Genomic DNA, 27,870 nt, shown 5'->3' with positions numbered 1-27,870 from the left:
ATGTACCGCTCCGGCAGCGGCCGCTCCGGCCCCTCGTCCTCGTCTTCTTCTCACCGGCTGAAAGACTGTAGCTCGTCGGGGTCCCGCGCTTCCCGCTCTGGCACATCGGGGCCGGGACCAGGCCGCGGCCGGCCTCCCCCGCCGCCACCCGCCGCCGCCGCTGCCTCCGCCGCCTCCGTCTCGCCGCCGCGCTCCGCTTCGCCTCGTCCCCCGCCGCGCCGCCACCGCTCCCCGTCGGGCCACCGCGGGGCTTCCCGCCGATCCCCGTCGCCGCACCGTAGCAGAAGGTTGCCATCGCCGCCGGGAGCACCAGGGCCCGGGGGGACCCGATGCCGCCGGGGAAGCGAGCACGGAGACGGCAGCAGCAGCCGGGTAACTACTGCCGTGCGCTGAGGGGTCTCGGTGCGGGGCTTGTCCCCTTCCTCAGGGGCTGTCACGCCGTGGGGGGGTTCCCGCCGCCTCCGCGGCTTGGGGGGGTGTCTCTCCCTCACCGGCCCCGGCCGTGCCCTGGGGTCAGCCCTTGTCGCCGCTGGCAGAGCGGCGGGAGCGGGGAGCAACGGGGCCAGGGCCCCGGGCTTGGCGCTGCATGGTCCTTGCGGAATTACACCGGGCCCGGGCTGTCTCTGTGCGGCGGGAGAAGGGGGATCTGTTCCCTGTTCCTTACAAACACAAACTGGGGGAAAAGAGTCGATTACCATTTCAGATAATGTTTTGTTTTCTTTAATCCCCGTTGCATTTTACGTCTCTTATCGGCTAGAGCCATTTTAGATAAGGCTTAGAGATGATGCTATCTTTTGCCAATGCAAAGGATGTAGCTAGTCACTTTCCTCCATTTAACATCGGTTTGTGTTACTGTATAAACATCGCTTAATTCATGGGACGATAACTTTTTTTAAAGGAGGTTGAATGAGTACTTTGAGTTTTTCCAGCTGTCACGGGTGTACAAAGGAGACTGTTACAGATTGGTATCTTAGAGAGGTATTCTTTGATAGCAGCAGCTTTGTAGTTGGAGCTGTGCACAAGGTGTTCCAGTCTGCTGGGTCAGCCCTGGCAAAATCTGATTTGGGCTTGTGAAACTCTGGTTTGGCATCTATAGTGATTCCATCTTGGGTGCGGACACCTCTGTTCTAAATCAACGTGTATTGCTATACTTTTTGAGCAAGTGGTGTTAGCTCGTTTAGGTTTCCTTTTGTTACTCCATGGTGCAATGATTGTCTTGGCTGCTAATAACTGTGATGTATAATGGATTCACTGTTGGTTTGCATTGCGTTGAAAGAAGAGATTTTAATGCTGGGATGTTTGAGGCTATGGTCACTCAATCCAGCACATGTACAATTTAAAAGAAGGGGACACACACTTTTTCTACATGCTGTGCAGTATATTCTGCCCCCTCCCTTGTGCTCTCATTGTATCTGTGAAGTAGCTGATCAGGTATCAGGGTGAGCTGATTTGAGGAAACAATGCGGCTGAAAGTCAGTCTAACACAAACACATTGTCTGCTAAGATTTGTTGCATGGTGGGACCCTAAGAGAGAACGGATTGTCTTCTCTAACGGCAGTACTAGTTCCTACTGGATTTCTTCGGAGCTGTAGTTGTAGAATCAATCACAGTGACTGTAGTGGAGTTACAATTCAGTTATTGGTGCTATTTGTTCCTTAAAGGTGAGCTGTCCTGAACGTATGGGAAGATAATGTGTTTGACAGTTAAGCCAGGCTGACGAGCTGTTTTTAAGCTCTATTTCACCATTAACTCAATCTTAACAGGTGTCCTGTGGGGTAGCCCTGAAATTGCATTGCTACTAAGACCCACGGTTGAAAATAAGTAAATTTTAAAAGGGGGTACTTTTTTAAGTTTACTTCATGCAATTTTGTGTTGTGGTTTGGTGAACAGTTGCATTCACAACTGAGGGGATGTCAGAGTGAGATACAGGAGCAGAACTTTCTCAAACTGACTTCACCGTCACCTACTCTACCATTTCACAGCATCTATGACAGGCTGTGAACCTGTGCTGGCTCTCTAAAACTTTCAGTGCCAAATGTGTTGGTGGTTCAGACTTGGAGAAATTTATAACTGGGAATTTTTGACTGGAAGCCTCACACTCCACTTTTAGGGGAAAAAAACCCAACACCCCCCTCCCCCCTGCTTCACACAAGCATTATTTTTGACAAACACCATTCTCCCAGTGTTATTTTGCACCTTTATGGCTGAAGACAGGCTGAGAAAGTTGGGGCTGTTCAGCCTGGAGAAGAGAAGTCTGCGTGGAGACCTCATAGCAGCCTTCCAGTATCTGAAGGGGGCCTACAGGGATGCTGGGGAGGGACTATTCATGAGGGACTGTAGTGACAGGACAAGGGGTAATGGGTTGAAACTTAAACAGCAGAGGTTTAGACTGGATATAAGGAAGAAATTCTTTACTGTTAGGGTGGTGAGGTACTGGAATGGGTTGCCCAGGGAGGTTGTGAATGCTCCATCCCTGGCAGTGTTCAAGGCCAGGTTGGATGAAGCCTTGGGTGATATGGTTTAGTGTGAGGTGTCCCTGCCCATGGCAGGGGGGTTGGAACTAGATGATCTTGAGGTCCTTTCCAATCCTAACTATTCTATGATTCTATGATTCTATAAGTTACAGTAATCCTCTTCACAAATTGTTGCAGATTTGTGATGTTTTTCTTGCTTAAATTTCAGAGAAGAAAATTACTGATCTGAGAAATCAGGCTTTAGCAAGTTATCTAGTACTGAACTGCTGAGCCAGTTAGATTTTATGTTTATTTGCAAGAATATGCATTTAAGGAAAACCTTTCTCCAGGAAGCAGCATTTACAGTAAAAGGGATCTTGAGACAATTAAATATAGCTCTTTAACCTGCATTGTGCATTTTCTTGCATATGGTAAAGCCCAGTGTAATTAATTATTAGAGTGTATATTGTGTACATTTTTTCCATGGAAGTTTTTGTCCACTAAAAGGTGTTTGACTGACACTACTTTGTCTTTAAAAGTGATGTTACAAAGCATAAAATGCAAATACAGTTGATTTTACTTTTTAGAAATACCATTTACAAAATTAGCATTAATTAGAGAAAGATAAAAGCTGGGATTAAGGTGATGTTTTCCAAACAGCGGAACTAAGTGTGATCAAAACAAAGCAGACACCAGGTATGTTGGGTCAGCATGACTGGGTACAGTTCTATGGAAGTTTTCAGATTTATATGACTTAAGACCCCCTCTCCAGAAGTTTGAGGGTACAAAATGTGGAAATTCAGAAGGTTACACAAGTGGTGTTAGCAAACTGTTTTGGAGCTGTTGTTGAGATGAGTTCAGACAGAAGACTGAGGAAGAGGAATTCAAGCTACCACAAGGAAGGAGGACTTGGAAGAGGGGAATGTATGTTTAAGGGTGGAAGATACAGGTTGTGGAATGAATATACTGATGGAGTAAGTGTATGGGGTTAAACTAAGAAGACTTTTTGAGTACAAGCTCTAAGTTATTGTTCCTACCCTTCATATGAATTGCAGTATGGAAGGAGCAGCCCTAGAGATTTCTTACTCCCCATTCTTGACTCTGTGAGTTGTTTTGGGGTTTTGTGGGGTTGTTTTGTTTGGTTGTTACTTTTTATGAGATGGAGTGCATGCAGTCCAGGTTATCAGCACGATTGCTTGTTTTCTCATGCACAACTAGGATACTAACTGCAAGCGGAGCTGTGTATTGGACTTTCTAAGTGCAGATGGTGTTAATTTCTCAGTAGCTGGGGAAAACTTCGTAGAAATTGGAAGAGCATAGATCTACAGTAATGCTTTGGAGCAAGTATTGAAAAATGTAATGGGGGAGAGGAAGGTCAGGGCTGTACAGTGAGAGATTGTGGCAGACCTTATTTGTTCTTGCAGGGTTAACACATGCTACTTTTATTTGTCTGCTTATCAGTGTGCTTGTTTTTTTATAGTTTCTCTCAGATTCTTTGCTTTCTTGTAAGAAAATAGGCTGAAATTAGAGAACTGGAATATGCTTGGTCAACAGAGAAAGAAGGGATGAAGAGCTGGTATGCAACCTATGCAATATTACATCAATGGTAGCTGCGGTTTAGGTGCCAGAACAGGAAGGGAGGAAGATGGTGTGCAGTGCATAGGTAGGAATGACTGCTGGTGGTGTTCAGTGCTCCAAAGGAAAAAGCTGTTAAAACTGGAATTTCTCAAACTGAACAAAAACCCCCAAAACTTCTGAAGTTGAAATACCACTGTAACTGCTCTTACTAGGCAATCTGTATGGCAGTCACAGGCAATCCTAACATCCTACCCTTTTACATGTAAAACTATTTATTTGCTTTGTGCAGAAGTTTGTTCTGAGATGTAATCATCACTTCTCTGTCTTTATTTCCAGGAGGTGGTCATGTATATGCCCAACTTGCCAACAGTCTTGATGGCAAGAAAATGCCCTTCCAGATAATCACTTCTCGAGGCAGCCCTCAAAATTCAATGTTATATTGGGCACAAAGTGAGCCGTCAGAGTGTTTTTATGAGAGATGCATGCACCTTGTGTATGTTGTATCTCAGCCAGGCTGTCGCAGGATCATACTGTGTGATACAATGCAGTTGGGCTTAGAAAGCAATTAAAACGTGTTCTGATAGATGCTGGGATTCAAATTAATGGAGCAAAGTAGATATCAGTAATATGTCACTGTAGGACAAGGTTATGTCATCAGTGGATTCTAGTGCAGATTTGCACTGCAAATAAATGGCATTCAGGCAAATTTGTGATTTTTTTGTTTGTTTGTTTTTTCCTCTTTTGTTTTCTTGATGGAGAGTGTGTACTGTTCTTTTCCTCTCTGGGAGGATTGAGCTGAATCTGCTGCATCTTCTCAGAGGGTGGATGTGGGAAACATAGTGCACCTGCTGCTTGCTACTGCAGTTTTCAGGAATGAAAGCAATATGCAGTGCATGACTGGTTTGGCAGAAGTGAAGCTGGTTCACTGCTTCCTGTTAAGATGAATCTAAACCATGTTGGTTTAAAAAAGCAAACCAAGTATCTCTGTCTTTAGGCACTCTCATTTCTTTCTTACAGAACTCCCTTTAGATAATTCCTGTATTTTAGTGGCATATTCTAGAGTGATGTGAGGCATAATAGTTAAGCATATTGTACCAGTAACGACACTTTCTGCATTGAATATGTATCCAAAGGGAGGTCTCTGCAGAGGCAGTTAGCTCAGGCCTTCTCCAATACGTTTTTTCAAAGGTGACTTTGCTTAGCTCTAGTTTAGCTTTACTGATAATAAGTAATGATAATGGGAACTCTATTATAGAAGGTGTTTCGATAGTCACTGGTACTTTTTTGCGTTACATTTGTATTACATTGCACTTACCTGCTGAAAGCAGCATGAGGTGAGGAAAACTGTTGAAAGCATTGCTGCTAGGAAAATCTTTGTTTAGACTGGTTTATACTTAAGTTGATATTTTTACTAAAGCTGGAAAGGGCCGAAAGGCAGGCACTTCTGTTAAGAAATTCTGGCACTGTTTTTTATGTGGTGTTTGTTTAGCTGTTTCTCCTCAAGAAAGGAGGACAGCAGCAAATCTGAGACTTTTTGAACTTCTGTTTTTATCACCTTCCAAAATGGTGCTTCATGAAATGTATTTTTTGAGTTGAAAATTTCCCTTCTATATAATGTAAATATAGAGCATGTTATTAGCAGCTGGGATGAGAACTGCAGTGCAGTCAATACTGTCCCTTTTCTTTAGTGACTAAAGACAATTGAAATATTTGGAGCAGTTGTCCTCCTAGCTTGATTTTTTTAATTGATCCATCAACCCCAAGTTTTACGTGTTAAGCAGAGCAGAGTCACTTGCCTTTCTGTGTCTGAGATTGAAATTCCCTGATTGATGGGCTTGCACTCTTTCTTCAATTTACAGAGACGTTCACCGAGTCTCCGCTCTGAGTCTTCACTGGAACAGAGTTTGCGGATTACTGTTGGTAATGAGCGGTATTGCACTGGCACACCAGAACGAAGGAGGCTGCCAGATAGACTGGGCTCACCAATTGATAACCTGAGTGACAGGTATGGTCCTCTGCAGATGGGGATTCAAGCATGTGAAACAGTAAGAACATGGGAATGGCTGTACTGTGTGAGACCAAACATCTTATTAGCCCAGTGGATGCCTAGGGAACAAAGGTAGGAGGGCAGGCATGTAGTGATGCTTCCCTGGAATACTCTCCCAGCCTCCAGCAAGTTATGTGGTGCAGGGGATTCCTGAGCAAAAAACAGCTTCCTGTGTTTATAGTAGCTCTAAATAGATACTTCTCTGATTTTTGTCAACTGCTTATTAAACCCGTATAAACTAGAAGCGCCCGAAGTATACTGCAGGAGGGAGATGCTTCTTTTGACATTTCACAGCTTCAGCCACCTTCTCCTGTTTCTTGTGAAACTACCTAGACCTGACTGAAAGGAAGGTTGTTTACAGATAGTAAAAACTTCAACTTTCTCCTTATAATCTACTTTCCTGATTTTTGAGAATAGCCCAGAAGAAAGCTCTAGTGTAACTTGAAGAAAATTTATCATTTTGACTTCAAAAACTCTGCAGAAGACGAGTGAACATGGTCAGTTTCATACATGGTAAGTGTTAGAATTCTTAGGAACCCTTGTTTGGAATTTGAGAGAAACATATTCAATGAAGAGATGCCTTTTATGTTAAAAGTACTGCTGTGAACAGTGAGATATAAATATTAGTAGATGCTGTTTGAAAATCTTTGCCTTCTGTGGGAGAACAGATAGAATCTGGCAAAAGAAGTAAAATCAGAAGACTTTGTGCAAATGAAATAATTTTCTTTGTCTTGAATATTGTGAAGATGGCGTAGTTTGTGACCCAGAACATACAAATGTAGTTTCAGGTCAGGGATAAGCATCCAGCACCAAAAAAAAAAGGCACTATAACTTCCATTTTTGATACATATATCCCCAACTGATTAAAAAATGAAAGAAAAGAAAGGGAGAGAAAGAGGGAAGTGAGCAGATTAAGTGAATTTCCTGTCTTTCTCAAGCGTAAGATTAAGTTTCAGCAGGTGCAGAAAATTGAGTGAGAGTTTGGGTTTCAGTACTGTCACTTTTATGCCTTTACTTCAGTACTCCTGGGATCAGTGTTTGATTTATAAATCCCCTGTGCAGTCTGCAGTGTTCTGAATGAAATGAGTGCATATGCTCAGGGAGAGTACAGTGGTTGTAAGGAGCAGGAAATTGTATTTAGGAGAACTGGCACTGCTCTGGCACATTAAGAACGTGCAGGGCTGCGGGGTGATTGGTGTATGTGGGTGTTTGTCCCATTGCTTCCTTTTTCCAGCGAGGTTTTAATATAACCTGTTTTGTGGTTATGATGCATGGTTAGAAGTAACATCAGGAACAGTGGAGTTTGTTTTAGTGTAAGAGTGAAAATGATGAAGAACTTTCATTTTATCTCTGTTACAGGACCCATAGATGTAAACAAGTGGTCAGAATAGACTCCTGAGAGGGGATAAAAATAACAGTTGAATCACAATCAGAATAAGAGGAAGTGAGACCATGTAGACCTTGGTTTTTAAGTGGTTTCTCATATATTTGTAGTGTAGGTATGCAAGAACTCCATCTGATTAACTTTTTTGGGTTTTTTTTTGTGTAGTCTGTTTATGCTGGCTGCACTTGTCTGAATGGTGCCCACTGCCCAGAACCTTAAAATGTGTGACTACCAGGTGATCCCTTAGCTTTTCCTAAATCTTCTAGGTACTGTTTTTGACTTCCAAATTTCTTCATTGTTTAACCATTTTAGTTGTTTCTAAAAGACACTTCGTATTTGGTTAAGGAAATTGTTTTTCATGGAGTTTTTTGGTCATATACTGGTTTTCTCCTCTGAGAGGCTGCCCTGGTACCGGGACACTGACTTTACATCTACCACTGGGCTTTAAAGTAGCCCTTATTGTGAGTCATCATTTGGTTTAATACTGGGTGTGTCACATTCTTATGTGGAATGTGGTACATTCTCATTGTCATAAAAAAAAAAAGAAAAAATGTTTTCTGAAGATGTCTTTTAAAATTTTGAAGTAATTGGAGCACATAATTCTGAATTTAGTTATACTCAACTATTTTTGCTAACTACTCAGAGATTTCAAGCAATCTCTTTTACAAATTATTCTCTGTAATTTGCAGGGCCTTGGGATGGTAAAGAGGTTCATTAACCTATAAAGGAAATAAGATACCACAGATGGAAATCAGGGATACTTTTGGATTCTTCTGCAGCAGTGGATTTTCAGGATGCCCCAGGAGAGTTTTTCAGGGTGTGTGTGCATGTAGAGGTCCATTCTAAAACATCTATAAGAGCCTGCCCCAGATTTCTAGAGCATCTGGCCTCCTGCACATGTCTAAGTAAGCATACTGAATGCTGCTGGCCTGTGACTTTAAAGTCACCTAAGCAGCTTCAGTCTTCTTTTTCAACAGATTGGTATTTTTTTGTTTGTTTTGTCTTCCAAAATCTCAGTCTCTGAAAGTGAAGAATATATCTTATCCCTCTCCCTGTCTTCCATCTCTACCTACGTCAGTATTTTTAAGTATTCTACTACTATCTGAGCTGGCATAAGCTATACAGAGCATCCCACCAATATTTAATCAGAGTTAATCCAAAAAATTAGACCATATTACTGCAGAGACGTGGTCTGTATTAAGCTGTGTTCTAAAATAGCATTTTTTTGGCATAATATCAAAAGTGACAGTTGGTTTGAGCATGAACAGCTCATCTGACTTCCTATTCAAAGGCTGTGTGTTAAGGTGGAGTCCTGTTGGTTGCTGTCAGACTTTTATTTCTGTTTCTGCCTATGTAAGTGTATATGCCAAAAAGTAATTTACCTTACAGTAGTTGTAGTTTTCTGAGGCACCATGTGTACGTAGTTTGTGATCTGTTCTCCTTCTCTGAAACTGAAAATTCTCGTAATTAATGGAGTTTGTGTGGTGAAGGAATTGGGATGGTCACAGTGGTCCCACCTTTTATTCTCTCTTGAGGGGTGCAACAGTCTGTAGTGGACATTGCTGGCTAAAACCACCCAGAACAATAAAGGGGCGTATCTCTGTTGGATTTTATTTACAGAAAATGTACTTTAAAGAATCACAGTTTCTGTAAGGCAAGTAATCCCTTTCCTCACATCTGTATTTAACCTTCAGGTTTTAAATTTGTATCTTAGCTGTTCAAAGCGTATTTGGAACATCTTTTTAGTTGGAAATATAGTAGGTTTGCTGTTCCCTTCTTCCCAAAGTATGATTAAATACTCTTTCTGCTATGTCTCTGCATTTTGAGCATTTGAATTGCATGTGCCACCTGGCAAGCATCTATGCAAATTATTTGCACAAAAATCAGCTGAAGTTGCAAGGTGAAACACATCTATTACTCCACCATATGTGTTCATGCAGCTTGTATAGGTCTAGCAAGCTCTCAGAAAAGGTGACACTGGGGATAGATGTAACTTCATATAGACTGTAAACAACATTTATGTATTAAATTTAATTCTAGCTACTTTCTAGGTATTTTTGTGCTTTTGGAGGGGGTGGATGTGCATAGTTTGCTGAAAACTAGAAAGATGCCATCTAATACTTTGGGTACTGGTGTATGCCATATTTGCCTTAAAAGATGTGTTGGACTGATAAAGCATCTAATATGAAATGCTTTGAAATTATGCAGATTAGAGGTAAACTACAGTTTTCCGCTTGTTTTGCTTTTAAGTATGCATATGTAAACTATGAAAATACTCCAGAAAAAGACCTTGTCTATTTATGTCTGTTATTCTTTAGTCTGGTGACTTTGAAAACTGGGGTTGTAATTCATGTGCAAATATTTTTGAAGATGTAGTCTGGCATAACTTGATTTGTCCCTTCTCACATCTATAGAAGGTCTTTCCTGAGTAGGAGGAGGTGATTTTTGAGGATTCAGGCTGTACATAGTTTATCTCAAGTTGATGTCTCAGTCACTCAGGAAAGACATTTCTCTAGGTTTTCTGTCCCATGATTTCACTTAGGAGCTCATTTTCTCACCATTCTTGGTGGATCTTGCTAGATTTTTAAAACACCTGTGAGTAAAACCAGCAGCCAGTAATTTTAAAGTAGTTTGGTTTGTTTCTATCTGATCTAAAGAACAGTACCAGAAAAGTTCTTAGGGGTAGGGAAAAAGGTCTTAGTTAAAATAGTACTCCTAATTGGAGGTCTGTGTAGGAATCAGTCCAAAAAAAGATACTCTAAGAGATACAGCAAGTTACTCTGGTGTTGTGCCAGTTGCACAGCTACTGTGTATAGTAATGCAGTGGCTGGCACAAAAGAATGATGCTCTTACATTTACTATCCCTGGTTCATAGATGTCAAAAAATGTGCTTCTTTTGGGTATAGCAGTAAATGTGGCAGTCCTGTCTACAGATCTGTTGCAGAAGAAAATGTTGCTGGGTTGCCCAGGGAGGTAGTGAATGCTCCATCCCTGGCAGTGTTCAAGATCAGGTTGGATGAAGCCTTGGGTGATATGGCTTAGTGTGAGGTGTCCCTGCCCATGGCAGGGGGGTTGGAACTAGATGATCTTGAGGTCCTTTCCAATCCTAACTATTCTATGATTCTATGAATTTGTGGTCGTTGTCTACAGCTGATGATAAAAAGAGGATCTAGTTGCATTGCCAGTTTGAAACTGAATTATGCCTTGAATAATTAATATGAAATGTGACCTTAGTGTTTTGCTGGGAGAGGTTAGGAAAGAGATTGTGGTCTGAAATATGATAGTAAGGTGTGTAGTCTTTCCCCTTCACAGAAATAAACCCATTGTATCAATTTTTCAAGTTCTTCCTGTAGTGTGAGTTGAAATGTTCACATCATTGTGTTTGCAGGTGACTTCCCAGGAGGGATATATAGTATCATTAAAAATAAGTCTCCTTCTCTCCCCTGCCCTTTAAATACATAAAATGTTGCTTCTGTTTGGTGATGGTGGTGTTATTCTGAAACTGATTTGGAAGATTCTTACTTGTGAGTAAGAATAAGACTTAGTTTACTCTGATTCAAATACTTAATGTTTATTCTACGCTTCTCTTACACAGGGATGATATGGCTGATGGTCCAATATTCACTAGAGGCCTCTCATGCCCTCGAGGCCTTGAGAGATACCCATCGCATGAAGATCAACCTTCAAGTCCCTTCATCATGAGACATGATGAAGACTACCGCAATCGAGATGTTTTTCTCCATCGTTCAGATTATAGTCCCCATTATGGTCGTCGAGAAGAGCTGCCTCGTGGATCTGATAGAGATGGTGATAAACTCAGGAAATCCTCCTACCCGCTGAGGCCAGAAGAGAGGGGAAGAGAAATAAAGCGTCCACGGTATGAAAAGGATGAGAAGATGCATGGTGTGAGTGGAGAGCATCAGGGTTTCTCATCAGGAACACGAAACTATCGCAGACGAAGCCGCAGCCGCAGTAGAAGCCCAAGTCCATCGTACCTAAATGAAGAATTCCGAGAGCTTGATCGTGCAAGACGGAAAAGAGAAGAAGAAGAGCGTAGTAGAAACTTGAATCACGATATTTCAGGCAGTGGTTATGTGATCCCTGGCTTGACAAATACACTACAGACTTCTGAGCCCCGGTATACATACAGGCCTGAGGAAATCCCATCCATGCCGAAAAAATCTATTTTGAAGAAGCGAGTGGAGGTGGAAGTAGAGTCTCCTGTTCAGGTTTGATCTCTGTCTGTCTGTCTGTATGTTTCTACTTTACAAAGCAGTCACTTTATGATGCAGAATGTTAGTTTGATTTCCAAAATAGAAATCCCAAATCTCTGTGTTTTCCTGTCTTCAAGAGAACAGGTACCTGTTTTTCAGACCTATATGAGTTAGGACTGCATTAGAAACTTTAAACAGTGAAGGCATTTAATCAAGAATCGTATATATATATAAAATCTGAGACAGAATAAAGTGTCCATGTTGAAATTCAGTCCAGGATGCTGATATCTGGGCCAGCTGCATCTTTTTGTACCACAGGCAGTCAGGATGCTGATCAAAGCTTTTAACCTGTTACAGTCCCTCTTTCTTGTTTGTTTATTATAGAATTAAAGAACTGGCTAATGCATCCTCAGCAGCTCTGGCTGAAAACATCTTTGAGTTCCCTTGGTTTTGTCCGCTTTGGGCTGTAGGCTGGGATCAACCCTATTTAATTTGTACCCAAGCTACATCAATTGAATCTCAAAATGAGAGCAATGGGAAGATGTGTGATTGTGACCACTGTGATAAATCGATTTTTCTCATGATTTAGTGCATCCCTTTTGATCTGCCTGTTGTGCTGATCAGTGTTGGTTTGACAATGACATGTTTACCTCATGAGGTGCTCCAATACTGAGGATCCCATTCTATATCTATTATTGGAAATGCTATTTAACATGGCATTAATTATCCATATCTGAGGAAGTGACTGGGAATAACCCCAGTGCAATTGATTTACCTGTCTTAAAATGTTGAAATTCTATTTGTCTGTGATTAAACTCAAAGTATAGCCAAAATCATGTGGGGTTTCAATTTAAAAGTTTCAAATCTTATGCTTGTAAAAAATAATGAAATAAAATTGTGATTTTGTGTATTCTCTGAGATAAGCATTCATTGCTGGATGTTACATTCCAGAATCGTTAGGTGACTTGTTTGTAATCTCTGTTCTCTTTAAACTGTATGTTGTCTTCTCTGACTCTTCAGCCCTGAACTTAAGAAATGAATATGTTCCTTTGTTCTGTGAGGTGGACAGTCACAACAGAAGGTGCTGTAGTAAATACCAATGTCTCTCTCTTTCAGCCTGAGGGCTTTTCAAGCAGTCTGGCTCCCAGCAAGGATCTTCCTCTTCTTTCTAGTCATTCGTCTTTGTCGCAGAGCAACGAAATGGCTCCTTTTGCCTCTGAAGTGGAAAACTTTCTCAAAGGGTTTAACAAAGACTCTGTTGTAGAGTCTGCAAACAAAGACTTGCATGATGGTTTATATGAGTGGAATCCCCTTTCTGGGACTCCCAAAGATTCTTTCACTTTTGAAGATAAATTCGGAAGCTTCTTGAGTCACAAAGAAAAGGTAGAACCCAAGTCAGAGCCTACTGATCGCCCTACTGACTTCCTGCTGCCTCATGAAAGGGCCAGTCAGGATGGCAGTGGTTTCTCCAGAATTCTGGGCATGATGGCTGATTCTATAAGTGCTCAGGAGAAGAGGAGGCGTAGTTTTCCTGACATTGAGGATGAAGAGAAATTTCTTTATGGTGATGAGGATGAGGACACCAAAACTGAATCTCTCCCCATTCAGAAGCCTCCAGTGAGTTGTGGCAACGAGCTAATAAATCAGAAAATGAGCCCACCTCCTTCTCCTGCTCCAGCTGTTAAGTTGGATCCTTTAGAAGAGCCTAATGCTGAGTATGCAAAGATCCATGACTTACTCAAAACCATTGGACTTGACATTGGTGTTGCTGAAATTGGAAAACTGGCTGTTCGTACCCAGGAACGCCTTCATGGCAAAAAGCTGGCATCTCGTTCTCCTGATCGTCGCTCTTCAGATTCTCGCAGACTGGACCCTTGGGACTTGCGTCGCAGCCGGAGTGACACTCGTTCTCCTGAGTCAGGCCAGCAGCACTCAGCATCACCTCCAGTCTCTTTCCAGCAGTCTAAAGATGCATGCTCTTTTCAGAAATCAGAATATATTAAGAACAAGCCAGTGGGACAGGATATACCTCCATGTGCACCAGAACAGCCTCTTCCTCCTGTGTCTCTCATACCCTCAGTTCCACCAGCTCCTGCTAGTTTGCCACCTACACCTACTTCTGTTTCTCAGTATCAAATTCCCAACTATTCCCAGTTCACTCCCACTCAAATGCCCCAAAACTATCCACCTCCCACAATGGCTCCTCCAGGATATGATGCATATGGGCACTATATGGCTTATGCAGCCTCTGGCTGGACCATGTACCCCGCTGCCCAGCAACCTAATCCTACACTGCCAGAAGCTCATGGTCTTCTTACTATGGCTATGTCAGCGAACCCCACACGTCCCAACCTCCGGGTGATTGAGACAGTCTCTATGGGAAAAGATGTCCCTGATTTAAAACGAGATGGTTCAGTGCTTGTTCATGTCCCTACCACTCCTGCTCATTCCAAAGTGCCCCTTCGTCTGTCTTCACACCCTCTCAAAAATAACACAGAAAAGATGTCAGATGAGAAAAACCGGGCAGCTCAAAAGCAGAAGGTATGTTACCCATTATGATACATTAAAATAATGTTGGACTGCTTGATTGCTGGGGTAGAAGCTTTTCCTCTTCAGGTATACCTTTTTATTCCCTGAGTGTCTCCAGTTTAAAAACAGCTGGACTAAATTTCCTGTTGTTAAAGTTTTCTGTGCATTTGTCTGTATTACTCTGTGAAATTTAAAAAAAAAAAAAAGTTTAAAATCTCCACAAGTTGGTCATCCATAGGTTATGGCTGAGCAGATAAAATCATACACAAAGTTCTTGGGGCCAGCCAGAATCTTACAGAAGGAAAACACATGGTGGCTACAGTTTAGCTTTATTGGGCTGAGCTTTAGGTATTGAAACACCTGAAGATATCTACATACATAAATACATGAAGGGACAGTATAAAGAAGGTGGAGCTGGACTTCTTTTGGTGGTGCTGTCCAGTGCCAGGACAAGAGACAGTTGGCACAAACTGAAACACTGGAGGTTCCATCTGAACATGGTACATGGTACAATAATACCATGGTTATACCTATATTAGACATTCTTAAATACATACTAAAAGATTTTGTCAATCACATAACTTTCCCTCTACATTTGTATTAATCATCTCTTACAAGAATCACAAAATCAGAAGAACTTGAGGGAAACTGTTCTTTACTTGGTGCATCAACACCAGTTTAGGTTATGGGTGTTCATGTTTTCCTCTTCTAGTTACCTTTATTTATATGGTAATTACAGACTAGTGGGGAAGAATATATTTTAAAATAGGAAACTGTGGGTATATAATTGTCAAAGGACTGGAAGAGTCCTGAAGGTTTTTCAAGTTTTCAAACTGGTTTCCCCTCAATGTTTGTTTGTTGACCATAGAATGATAGAATGGTTTGGGCTGGAAGGGGTATTTAAAGATCATAAGTTCCAATCCCCTTCCATGGCAGGGACACTTTTCTGTAGACCAGCTTGCTCCAAGCCCTGTCCAGCCTGGGCTTGAGCACTGCCAGGGATAGGGCAGCCACAGTTTCCATGGGCAACCTGTGTGAGTGTCTCACCACCCTCATTGCAAAAAAATTATTCTTAGGTTCAATATAAATCTACCCTCATTTAGTTTAAAACTGTTGTCCCTTGTCCTGTCACTACAGGCCTTTGTAAAAGGTCTCTCTCCATCTTTCTTGTAAGCCCCCTTTATGTACTGAAAGGCCACAATAAGGTCTCCGCAGAGCTTTCTTTTCTCCAGGCTGAGCAAGCTCAACTCTCTCAGCCTATCTTCATAGGAGAAGTTTCACAGCCCTCTAATAATTTTTGTGGCCCCAGCAGGTCCGTGTCTTTCTTGTGCTAGTGGCTAAAGAGCTGAGCACAGTACTGCAGGTGGGCTCTCAATAGAGCAGAGTAGAGGGGGACAATTACCTCCCTTGATCTGCTGGCCATGTCTTTCGTGCAAGCGTATAACGATTTGCTTTCTGAGCTGCAAGCACACATTACCAGTCATATCTAATTTTCATCTACATATGCATATCTGCATTAGACGGATTCTTTCAGTGGAGCTGTGCTAATGATATATTGTGATCGTAAATCTTCTAGTAGAAAAACAGCACGACAGGGGCTGAAAGCTTTTCGCCTACTCAGTGATTATATCCCATTCTTGAAAAGAATATCAGTCCATGGAAGGAGGGGCAACTGAATCCAAGAGAGGCTCAGAAGAAGTCACTTTGAATTTTTAGTTTGAGATCACCTCTCTGCTTTTTTTTTTTGAAGTGACTTAAAGAGGGGTGCTTACAAAAGTGTTACACCAGCAGCTTTCACTGCTCAGCAACTATGTTGGTAGAACTCTGGGGGCTTATTCTGGGCAGGATCTGTAGATCCTGCCCGCATCTGCATTGTTGTAGTCATACTAATTCTCTAGACAGACAGAGCCTTGGGTCAGTTGTTGTTTATTCAAGAAAGGAGTCAGTAGTAAGCTTTAAGAGCATTATGAAGGTGAAAAAAATGGGACTTGTCTCTTGAAAAATGAAGCCAAGAAGGAAATTAAAAGAACTTTCCATGTTTCATTTTAGCATAAGGTTTCCTTCTGTGAGTCAGTAAAAACCAGTGAAAAGCAGATTTGTGAGCTCCTCATGCAAGAGTTTACCTTACTGAGCAAGAAGCAAACATCAGCCAGGTGTTTCAGACAGTTATGCCTGCAAAATATGAAATTCAGTGATACAGTTATGGTCAGATTGAAACAGAAGCCTAAATAATAGCTAAAATTGGCCAGAGTCAAAGCAGGAGGCAGGATGAAGGGTGGTGAAGTCTTTTGTCACTGATGGAGCATGCTGGCTGTAGAGATACTGCAGGAGTTTTGGAGAGCCATTTATTATGATCTTGCTTATCCTTGTAGAAGATAGTCAGCTGAGCCTGAGTGCCTTGGGAAATGGTGCAACAAACAAAGCTGTTTCAGGGAAGACACTGCCCCAAAAAAATCACCTTCATATAGGGTTGAAGTGTGAGCACATGATATAGTTACCTGAAGATGCAGAGGAAGAAGTGCCTTTGTTGTGTTAATACTCAAGAACATTTCAAGAATAGTGAGCAGTGTTCTGTGACTGGCAGACTGAGATCCTGCTCTTATTCTTTCAATCCTGCTTAATTTGGGTCAGGAAGAGAAAAAAATTCAGTCTGCTTCCAATCTGTTTAGGTGATAGAAGAGAGGGAAAAACTGAAGAATGAACGAGAAGCGCGGCAGAAGAAGCTTTACTATCTCAAAACTGAATTGGACAGGCTTCGTAAACAGCAAGGTACAGTGCATGCACCACATACCTCTCCCCACTTTTGTTTTTCCTGCTGGGCTGTATCACAAGTCCTAGTACCTGCTAGGAGATGTGAAGGCCAAAATAAGAGTAGGCTGTAGTTTAGAACTAGTATTTTCATACTCTGGGCAATGCAGAACTCTTGAGAAAGCAGTGAGCTGATTACTATATTAAAATTATTTATGCCAAAATTGGGCTGTCACACTGAAGCATACAGTTGTTCTTGCATCTTCTTGGCAGCTTGACAAGTTAAATGAATTGCACTTTGTGCACTTTAGTCCTTCTTTAGAAGTGGGAAATAGTAACTGAAGATATGTTATTGTGCCTTTCAATTTTTTGTTAATCTTACTTGGAGAAAGAAAAGTCCTCTCTAGACAGAGCTGACTTTTTATTTTGAAAACTTTTGTTTGGTCCAAGCAAATACTAATTTCCATCACCTTTGGAAAATGATACTTTCAGGTTAGAATGTAGGGTTAACTTTATTTTGTTTGGTCACACAGGGAAATAGTGATAGTTAAACTGATTCTTGAGGATTATGATACCTCTGTCAAGAGCTGTATAACAAGGCAGATACGGTAACGCTGTACCTGAGAGTCAGTTCCGTCTTTAGAACTTTCTAGTCAAGATTTAGCTGTAGTTTTTTATATTAGCATTTTACTTATCATTGACATAGTTATACAGGTCTTTTCCTATTGCATTTCCAACCCTTCTGCTTCCTTGATTGGCTCAGGAGAGATGTTGAGGAAAAAACGTCGTGAGAAGGATGGACACAAAGACCCCTTGTTGGTTGAGGTGAACAGACTACAAGAGAATATTATGAAGGAGATTTCAGAGCTGCATAAAGAATCTGATGCAGCTGACAAGAAGCAGTCTGAGCTCGACAAAGTAGCACAAATCCTGGGGATTAACATATTTGAAAAACCCCGGAAACCATCTGTGGAAAACAAAGATTCCTCAGAGAAGAACAGCAAGTCAGAAAATGCAAAAGGTCTGGAAAAAACATCTTCCTCCAACAAGGTAAAATCTTCTAGCTTGTGTGCTGATGATTTTCCCACTAAGAGAAGAGGGCACTGGGGAGACAGCTGCTCCCAAACATTAACTAGGGGATCATTTGATGTCATTTGTTTATCACATGTCGTGCTGGTTTTGACAGTGCATATAGGTGAAAGTCAATGTATCAGTGTTTATAATTTGCCTCAGAGTTTGTGCAGTTCAGTACCACTTACTGGTTCTGATCTTGGTTTTGCTGATGTGTTAGTTGAGCAGTATCATGCATGTTTGTAGCTGTTCAGTCTCAATGCCATATCAGGAGGACAGGTGTTTTTTCTCTACGACATTGCTGACATGGCCTGTTAAGGATGAATGTTTGTAGCAGCAAAGCTCTCTGCAAGTTTGGAGCATGTTGGTCTTCTCACTAGGTGATGATATTAATAAATCAGCTTAACATGATTCTTATATACATGCTGTGTCTTCTCTTTAAGAAATGTCATTATGCATCATTATGGTCTCTCTGACATACTCAATATAGAGTGCTCAATGAGTGCTGGGTATATCAAAACAAGCTTATTGCATTACAGTAGATAGTTTTTACTTTGGAAGTAGTGTATGACAATAACATCTGAAAGGTTATGCATGATTCAGGACATTGATTATCATGCTTTTCAGATGTTTATTCAAATATATAACAGAAATAGCTGATGGGACGTGGTAAATGCTTTTTGTCTAGACCTTACTATATATTTTTTGCAGAGAGGAAAATCTGTGTATCCTGTAAACTTTTCCTTATGCTTCATCCTGGTCTGATTCAGAGAACTTATTGATGTCTTTCATTTTAAGGCTTGCTTTTGTATTTTGTTTTTATTGTTTCTTGAAACATCACTGAAGTTTAGTGTTCACTTTTACAAATAATTTGTTTCAGTCACCACATTGTAAAGCTAAAGTAGACAACAATGTCTTTTAAATCCTAAACTGCATTAAGTTATATTGCTTTGTTTTCTTGAAATATGGCATGTGTGAATGTATTTTTAATTATTTTAACTTTTATTGTTTGTATTGTCCAAACCCACAATGACTTGATCCCCTTTTCATAGTTCCTTATTTTAACAAGGAAAATACTGCGTTCCAGCTAGGAACATGTAATACTTTGAGATATCTATAGGCACATAGGACACTGGCATTAGTGTCCAAGATTCACCTTTTAATTCTGATTGTTAGGTTTTTTGAAAGAAAGGAAATACGGTGCAGGCCTTTTGACACTGAGATCGGTTGTCTCTGTCAACCACATGGCAAAAATGTATGCCTTCCAGCTTACTTGCAACTGCCTTGTGGTCCCTTGCTGCTGAACCTGTGTCTGTGTATTGTAGTTACATAGTCAGTGCAGAGCTGAGCCTTAGACTAAACAGGCAAATCCTCTCTTCTGGGCTCTAAATAGCAGCAAATTACAAAGTCATCTTTGAGCTGAGGTTAAGCATAAACTGGGTTTAAGAGTTGACTGTCACCTATCTGTATGAGAAACATTGCCTTTTTAAAGTTCTGATGGAGGTAGTGTTTTTAGAGTATAGTGGGTGGATATATGTCTGTAACGTAAACAATGACACTTCTTAGACATCATGAGCATCCTTCCATGCACTTCCTGCAGATTATAAGCTATTCCTCATTTTTAAGAGTATGTCATCTTTCCTATGTTCTTGCACACAGTTTCTGCAAATATTCACTGGGTCACTTCCTACTCTGCTACTAAGAATGTACTGGGGTATGGGTATCTGTGGGGTACATAGTGACCTTGGTGTCTCTTCATTGTTTGATCTACATTGTATGTTGTGTGGGGTGGTGCTAATAGGAGAGAATCTATTCCTGTTTATCCAAAGGAATTTCAGGTACGGCAGATGTTATTTAAGAATTTTGAATCTGCTTAAGTAAATTTGTTCAACATGGATAGTGAATAACTTGGAAATCATGCAGCCAGCTCGGGCCTGCTAAGTTAACATGCGCATTAGAATAACATAATGGGCTTTCAGCCACTGAAAATGTAACTCAAACCTCAAACTACATCTAGTACTATTGTAATATAAATTATCAGGGCTCATTTATGATCTATATCAGGGATTATTTGTTTTGCTGTTCTGCAGTGTTAGTTTAGTATTGATTTTGGGAAGAGTCCCGAAATGTTTGTGTATCACTGTATGGTGTCTTTCTGTACAGATCAATGTAAGTGCAAATGTCATGTGCTTAAATTGAAAGATGCTTCACCTTCCATACTTAGGTAATTAACAAAAAAAATCTTTCTATTATTGCTAAGAGAAAAGTCTTCTGGAGAATTTAGGAACTCTCAAATAATCTGGTAAAAGTACTTTTAGTCAACCAATTCTTACTTCTTTTTTTATTTTGCTTTCATCCAAACTACTTTTACAGTAACTTCTGAATAGGGGAACCATTTTAGGTCTTCTGGGCACTGTTTGGCTAGTACTGTAAATTGGAATTATTCAGATCTTTATGTGAAACCTGTGAAGTGGGAAGGGTGCATGCCATAGGGAATTTGTTCATTTGGTTCCTTGATTACCTACAACCATCCAGCCATTACATCTGGGAGCCTTGTTGGAAGCTCTTCACTGCGGCCATACAGCGTCTTAGTCGGCAGTACCAGCTCTCTGAAACAGTGGAATTAGCCTGGGCCCTGAAAAGCAGGTGATACATATTTTTATTTTTGGTGTGTGTGGCTTCTGCTGGAGGCAGGTTCTGAGTTCTAGAGCATTATGTCTGCCCTACCTTGTCTTAGAGAAGTGTTTCCTTTTGTTCAATGTAGGAATCAAAAACTACTAATGAAAAATCCAGAGGTAGAAGCCCGAAGCCAGCAGAATCCTCTTCACAGTCCTCCAAACATCCTTTCCAGTTGGCCAATATTTATGAATATTATGATGCAGGGAACCACTGGTGCAAAGACTGCAATACCATCTGCGGAACCATGTTTGACTTTTTCACACACATGCATAATAAGAAACACAGACAGGTATGTTGCAGGCTTTCTTCACTAAGTGCATTTCGTATTGCTATAAATATTAACACTAAAGCATACATCACAGAACTACATTTTACAAGTGAATCTGAATTAATAAATGAACCCAAGAATTTGCTTATCAAATCCTTCTTTCCCTAATGCCAGATTTAGCAATTTGTACAACTGCCGGTGTGTTCCGACTAGTAAATGGGGCCTGTGTCCAGTTTGCTCAGGAACTAGTGTTTGATATTTGTGTTCTTTATGTTTACTTGTTCTTTGCTATCATTTGCACTTTACCTTTTGCACAGGTTATTTTCTCATTATAAATTGCAAAAATGGGAGGGGAAAGAGAGGAAAACATAGTTCCTGTAAATATTTGCACGTTGATTTTAATGTTCAGTGTTCTGAAAGGAAAAAGTCAAGTGTACTTCCCTTACTAGTGTAATACATGAGCCTGTATACCTCTGTCACTGTGCAAATAGACTCTGGATCCTTACAACAGACCTTGGGCTTCGAAGACACAGAGTGAGACCAAACAAGACTCGATAAAACGCATCGATAAGATAACTGTTCCTGCCAAAGGTATGTTAATTTTTTTTAACTTGGGCATCATCTCCCTTTACTGTCCAGCAGGTTCCAGTTGCTCAGAGAAAGGAATTTCAAAACTTTACTTGTTACAGGAGCACATATAAATACTGTATTGTTAGGTAAAAGGCAAATTATTTAATTTCCTGGTTGTTCTTGTGGAAAAGGTCATGAAGCAAAAGCATAGGAAAATATAGCATATTTTCTTCTCTTCTTTTTTTGGGTTTAGGTATTTATTTCAAATGCCAGGTGACTTTTTCTTTCTCCAGAGTAGTTCTGAAGTGATTTTTGCCAACATGCTAGGATTCAGAAAACGACCACAGGAGCTTGCTGTATGTAGACACATCTTGTGCAGTAGTCCAGTCTTGCAACAGATTTCCATTCAATACATTTTTAGTACAGTTCTCCCTGAAAAATCGTTGATGAGTACTTGGTAGAATGTGGATACAGAGAATCTGAGAAAGCCATATGGAAGGGGCTGTAAGTGATTTGAAGACTTATATAACATCTGAATGATTAGGTTGGCCCGCCAATGATCAGTCGCAGTTTATTAATCTCTTACATACTTCTAGTAGTGCCTGGTGAAGAAGAATCTGCAGTGTGTTAGATGACTGCAGCTGCTTATGTAGGTGTAGAGATGTAGCCTTGCTGAACTTCAGTGAAAACACGTGTGTTCTTTTTACAAACTAGGTTTAAACAGGTGTTTAGTATTTGAACAGACTATACCACAAAGGTGGAAAATAGATGAAGACTGAAGGAAATGTTAACCCACTTGAACTGGGGATAGCCTTAATAGGTTGGATAGCTCTGAAATAATTTTTCGAGTCATAGTAAACAATAATAATTCTTCACTTCATGGGTTTGCTCCTGGAAGTGGTGTTTCCCATACTGTAAGCATAAGAAAAGCAGCATTAATTTTTCCAAAAGGAATATTGCTCGAGGTTTTGCTCTTGTTGATACATTTATCTGGCTTTGTAAAGAGCTTGGCATTTGTTAAGTTTTGTTTCTCTGATCATTTTCTTTGGCCTTTCAGGCTCTGAGTTTCTGATTCCTATCACTGGATATTATTGCCAGCTCTGTCATGAATTTTTTGGAGATCAGATCTCAGCAGAGCAGCATGTGAAAAGTCATCCCCACAATGAGAAATACAAGGTTGGTAGCTGGTGTACCAGGAGTGTAGCTTCTCATGTTAGCTTCTACTTGTTCTGTCTTCCTTTACTGAAGAATGAGACTTCATTCCTTGGAGTATATGTATTTGGTTATCTTCACTACATTGTACTGAGCTAAATAAGCAGAACTTCCCACAACATAGAGGATAATCTTTCATCTGCATGAGGTTGCAATGGTGTTTAAGTCCCAGTGTTGATTTTCAAATTCTTCTGTAAAGTGACAGCACTGCTTCCACTCAATTGACAGTAAATTACAGAATGTGGAGTTTGTAGCATCTGAGTTTCCTGGTAGGAAGAAGTTCTCTACTGTCTTGGTAGCACTTAATGAACAAGTCAAAACTGTTACAGAGCTGAATTTATTTATTTATTTTTCATTGAAACAGTGGCTAAAATTGTGCCATTTATTTCCACAGAAATACATAGATGAAAACCCACTCTATGAAGAGAGGAGAAATTTAGACCGTCAGGCTGGATTGGCTGTAGTTCTGGAAACAGAGCGCAGGCGGCAGAACGAGCTGAAACGGAAACTAGTTGAGAAACAGAAAGAAGAGAAGGATGAGAAGAAACCAAAAATAATAAAGAAAGAGGAAACAAAGAGTATCCCAGAGCTTGGAGAAGGGACTAGTGAGACTCAAGGCAAAATAGATTCTTCTGGCCGAAAAATGGGTATCAAGCTTAAGCTGAAGAAGGAAGAGAAGAAGGAGGAGAAAAAAGAAGAAAAGAAAGAGGAATCTAAAAAGGAATCACCAAGCCAGACTTCTTTTGGGAAATTCAGCTGGAAAAAGACTGAGAGAGACGATAAAACCCCAGCAGGCACTATTCCAAAGGAGGAGAGTACAGAAGGAAACAAAGAGGAGAGCAAGTGCCAGTCTGGGAAACCTCATGTCAAGCCCATTGAAATCAAGCTGTCTGGTAAAACTGTTATTCCACACACTAGCCCATGGACACCAGTTGTTGTCACATCAACACCAGCAAAAATTCTACCCAATCTACCAGTCCCCACCATGATTTTCAGGAAGTCTACTACTGCAACAGTTAGCAAACCAGCACCTTTGAACACCTTTTTATCCATAAAATCCTCTGGAGCTACCACCAAACCATTGCCTGTGGTAAAAGAAACTAATGCAGACCTTCTGCTTCCCCCAGATATCATCTCAAAAGCTTTTGGAGGAGAAGAAGTAATTTTAAAAGGGGCAGAGGAGGATTTGAAAGCAGCAGAGAAAACTGAATCTTCTCAGACTTCTGATATACCTCCTCCACCCCCTCCTCCAATAGCAGTCCAGCAGACAGCTGTCATCCCTGCAGATGAAGTAGCTCCAGGTGTGTCTGAAAGTGAACAGACAATGCTGGCAATGCCTGTGAGACCCCCTCCACCACCAACTTCAACTGCTTTCAGTGAACAGGCAAAAAAGGTAGAGAAACGGAACTCTTGCTTGGCCACAGCCAATGCTAAAGATCTCTATGATATTTTTTACAGTAGTGGTGGAAAAGGTTCAGCTGATAGCAAGCTTGCCAGTTCTGCACTTCCAAATGGAGAAAACTGTAAATCTGCAGATTTATCTGCAAACCATAAAACAAATAATAGCTCATCCTCCTTGAAAGAGGATTCTCAGAATGTGGCTACTGAAGTTAGCCCAGTCCACTCAGCTGAGACAAGCTCAGAACTTGGGAAAACTGATATTCAAGAGACCTTAATATTTCATAATGAGATGAGCTCTGATGTTGAAAATGGTATTCTGAAAGACATAGGCCAAAAATCTCAGACTCTTCTTTCAACAGATGTTCAGAGCAAATTGAAAGAAGATTCCTCACATTGTAATAATCAAGTGACAGGGCACTGGCTTCTCAGTGAGAATCAGGCTGAAATGAACAAGAAAACACTTCAGCCTCAGCTATCAGAAATGTCAGTCACAGAATGGCCAGAAACAAAAACTGCTTCTGTTTTCCATATACCTGCAGAAATTGGACTTGTGGATATTAGAGGCAGAGAGCAGGTAGGTAGTCAGGAGTTCTGTGATCTGCGGGAAACAGAGATTCAAGAGAAAGTTGAACAGGAAGATGAAAATAAAACTGCAGTTAAAACTGCAGTTACTAACACAAATGTTCCTGGTACCTTGGAGAAGGATACAGAGATGAAAGACTGGGAAGTAAAAGAGGCAAAGCCTGAGCTTAGCTCGCACTCAAAGACTTTGTTACCTGAAACACAGAATAAAATTCAAAACTTGGGAAACTCCCACTTAGTAGAGGAAGAATTAAGTGATAGCTATAGAACTCACTCAGAAACTGATAGTCCAGACTTGCTCTGTAATTCTCAAAACATTTCAAAAGAAAAAGCTTTAGTAGCAGTAACAATAGGGCAGAATTCTATTGATGCCTCCTTAAAAGATACAAAACTGAAAAGTACAGCTTTGGAAGTATCTCATCCAGGAGCACTTGGCAAAGCTCCCCGATTTTCAGAAACCCAAAGTAAAATTTCAGAATCAACAAGCAGTCCTGGTGAATGGGACACTTCCAGAACTAGTAACGGAGAAGAACAGGTCGTCACAACCTGTTCTTGTTCTGAAAGTAGTTGGAATCTGTCAGATGCTCCAAATGTAGAAGTAAAAACTAATTCTAATGAAATTAGTGCTTCAGAATTGACAGAGGCACAGCCAGACACGTGTCTCACCAACACAGAAGTTACAAGTAGCATATCAGAAGCTCAAGAAAAAGTTCAACCTGAACCTTCAGGCCACACAGTGCTAGATAATAAAACCCAAAGGCAGGAAGTTACATGTTTAGTGAACACCAGCTCTCCAAGTATTGCTGAACTCAGATCCAGTGTAGAATTAGTAGTTGAAAAAAAATCCTTAGGACACACTGGATCTGATGCAACGTTAGATAATGTTTTTATCAAAAGAGGTGCAAAAGAAGTAGGGACTGGAGGCTTTTCTAGGGTTCACTCTGATCTTGTCCAAGAGTCAATAGTTGCTTTATCAGCAGATTTCCATCGGGAGCATTTTTCAGAAGCTGTCTGTGCCCCAGAAACAAAGCATGAGGTTTTAAGAACCTCAGCAGCCAGCGACTTTCATTCAAATTCCACTTACTCAGGATTGAACACTGAGCAATCTGGAAGTCTCTCTGCAAATGTTCTTGTGGATAGCAAGAAAGTTTCTTTGACATCAGAAGATGAGAAAAACAATGAGTCTCCCTCCCAGAAGGCAGAGCTCAAGCTCAAAAGTGCTGATTGCAGTTTGGGAGATATTAAGGTAAAACATGAATGCTTCAGCATCCTTACAACAGGACTTTTAAATGAGAATATCGAAGAAGTCTCAAAACTAGAAACTGTTGCATCCATTAGGCTGGAGTCCAGTGAACTTAAGAATCTAGGCAATGAAAAAACAGTGGGTGAAACAGAGATTACTGATTTTGCTACACTGAGTTCTGCTAGTCGGGAAGATAAATTTTGCACACGGATTTCTCAAACAGTTACGCCGCAGCTTGGACTGCAGTCCTCAAATAGTGACACTACGGAAGTGGTCATGCCAGTTCTAGAAATGCAGGGCATTTCTCCCACATCTGAGATCCTTCTGCATGTGGAGGAGAGCAGAGGTGGTGCTGTCGAAATGCCGTCACTGAGTTGTGACGGGGGCAGTGCAGAAAGTCAGGCTTCTGGCTGCACGGAAACTTTCCTTCCTGGGCTCAAAGAAACACACGGGAAGGAGGGTGGCTCAGGAGGCAAGGGAGCATGCACCATCCTGAGCAGGAAGACTGAGCAAACAGAAACTGCTGACAGTAGTTTGGAAGCTACAACAAAGTCAGGAGTCTCTGAAAGCTTAGCTGAAAGCTTAGCAGAAAGCCCAGTGGGTTGAAGTTAACCCAGCCAGTCCCAATATTTGAGGAGCCAGAGCTGGGATTATGTATATGTTTTTTGTTTGGTTTTTTTTTGTTGTTGTTGTTCCAGTTGAGGGTTTTGGGTGTATTTTGCATCCTGTGGTAGGACTTGACTAAAGGGAAACTTACATCGTTGGAAACCAGACACATACTTTATTCTGTACATAATTAATTGTGTAAAATGTTTTTTCATGTGATTTTTTTTGCCAATTTCTTTTCTACACTCTGCTATTAAAATGGAATCTGTCGTTTATAATGCGTGCGTCTTTGTTGTTTATTTTGGGGGCTTTTATTCTTTGACCGTTTTTGGATAATTTCCAGCTCACCCTGTTTGTGTCAATAGCACTGAGTAGCCCAGCCACTGGGACACGCTCAAGAACAGCAATTTAGAACTTGAGGAAATGGAGACTTGCAGAAGAGCTAAAACTGAAAATTTCTTTAAGCTGTAATGCATGATTTTGTTTACTTTCACTGTTTGAAATGCAAGAATGTGATTAGAGTTGGTTTTGTTTGTTTGTTTATCTGTCTCTGTGATTTGTAATTACTGTTGTATTACATCTGTACTTAAGCTGCTTCATTGTATTGTATAAGCACATGTATGGATGCCACAGCACTAAAGCAAGGGGAGAAAATCTGTCCGACTGGCTTTTGGAGAAGAAGACTAATCGGTAAGGCTCTGTGGCCTGACACCTGGACCAGACATATTGAGGTCACTTACATGATTTGAAATGGGCTTTCTTTCACTGTATTGTGATCCAGTAACTATTTGTGTTAAATCATTTAGCAGCTGACCAGCTCTGAAGAAGCAGAAGACCAGAACCCTGGTGTCAGGAATTGGACTCGCTTCATGTGATAGAGACACATGCATGCCTACCCTGAATGGTCCTTGAGCTATCAAAAGCTCTAGCGTGATGGTTCTCATTTGTATAGCTTGTTAAAGACTAAAGTATTAAATGTGTTTGCTTGGATAAATATTACATTTGTAAATTGTTTAAAAAATAAACATATCGTGGTCAACAAGACTTTCTTCCTGATTTTCTTCTTTCTTTTCTTAAGGAAAGTGTTTTATTTCAATTAATTTCTAACTCCTGTAGTAGCTGATAAAATTGATAAATGGTAGACGATGAAGATATTCAACAGTTAGCCTGCTCAGTAAAAAACTGATCTATTCCCAGCTGAAGTCAATGGAAGAACTACTGTCAACATCATCAGTGGAAATTTGTTTGAAGTCCTGAGCCCTATGTAAAGCTCGAGGCAGGGCAT

The 27,870-nt window shown here is 40.8% G+C and overlaps 1 protein-coding gene across 1 annotated transcript; it reads left to right on the top strand.

Annotated features, from left to right (window-relative positions):
• Nucleotides 1-27,627, top strand: ZNF318 (zinc finger protein 318). The gene is given in 12 exon segments (XM_034060598.1): nt 1-146; nt 148-176; nt 179-372; nt 5,891-6,036; nt 11,058-11,691; nt 12,793-14,217; nt 16,875-16,974; nt 17,717-18,003; nt 20,789-20,992; nt 21,463-21,562; nt 22,599-22,717; nt 23,148-27,627. Coding segments are annotated over 12 exon segments (6,822 nt in total). The 3' UTR covers nt 26,586-27,627.
• Nucleotides 27,628-27,870: the final 243 nt, after the last annotated feature.

This window comes from Melopsittacus undulatus, chromosome 3 (genome assembly GCF_012275295.1).
Source record: "Melopsittacus undulatus isolate bMelUnd1 chromosome 3, bMelUnd1.mat.Z, whole genome shotgun sequence".
In the NCBI taxonomy this organism is placed as follows: domain Eukaryota; kingdom Metazoa; phylum Chordata; class Aves; order Psittaciformes; family Psittaculidae; genus Melopsittacus; species Melopsittacus undulatus.
The sequence above is the reverse complement of the archived record's forward strand: the minus strand, read 5'-3'. Positions and strand labels throughout refer to the sequence as shown.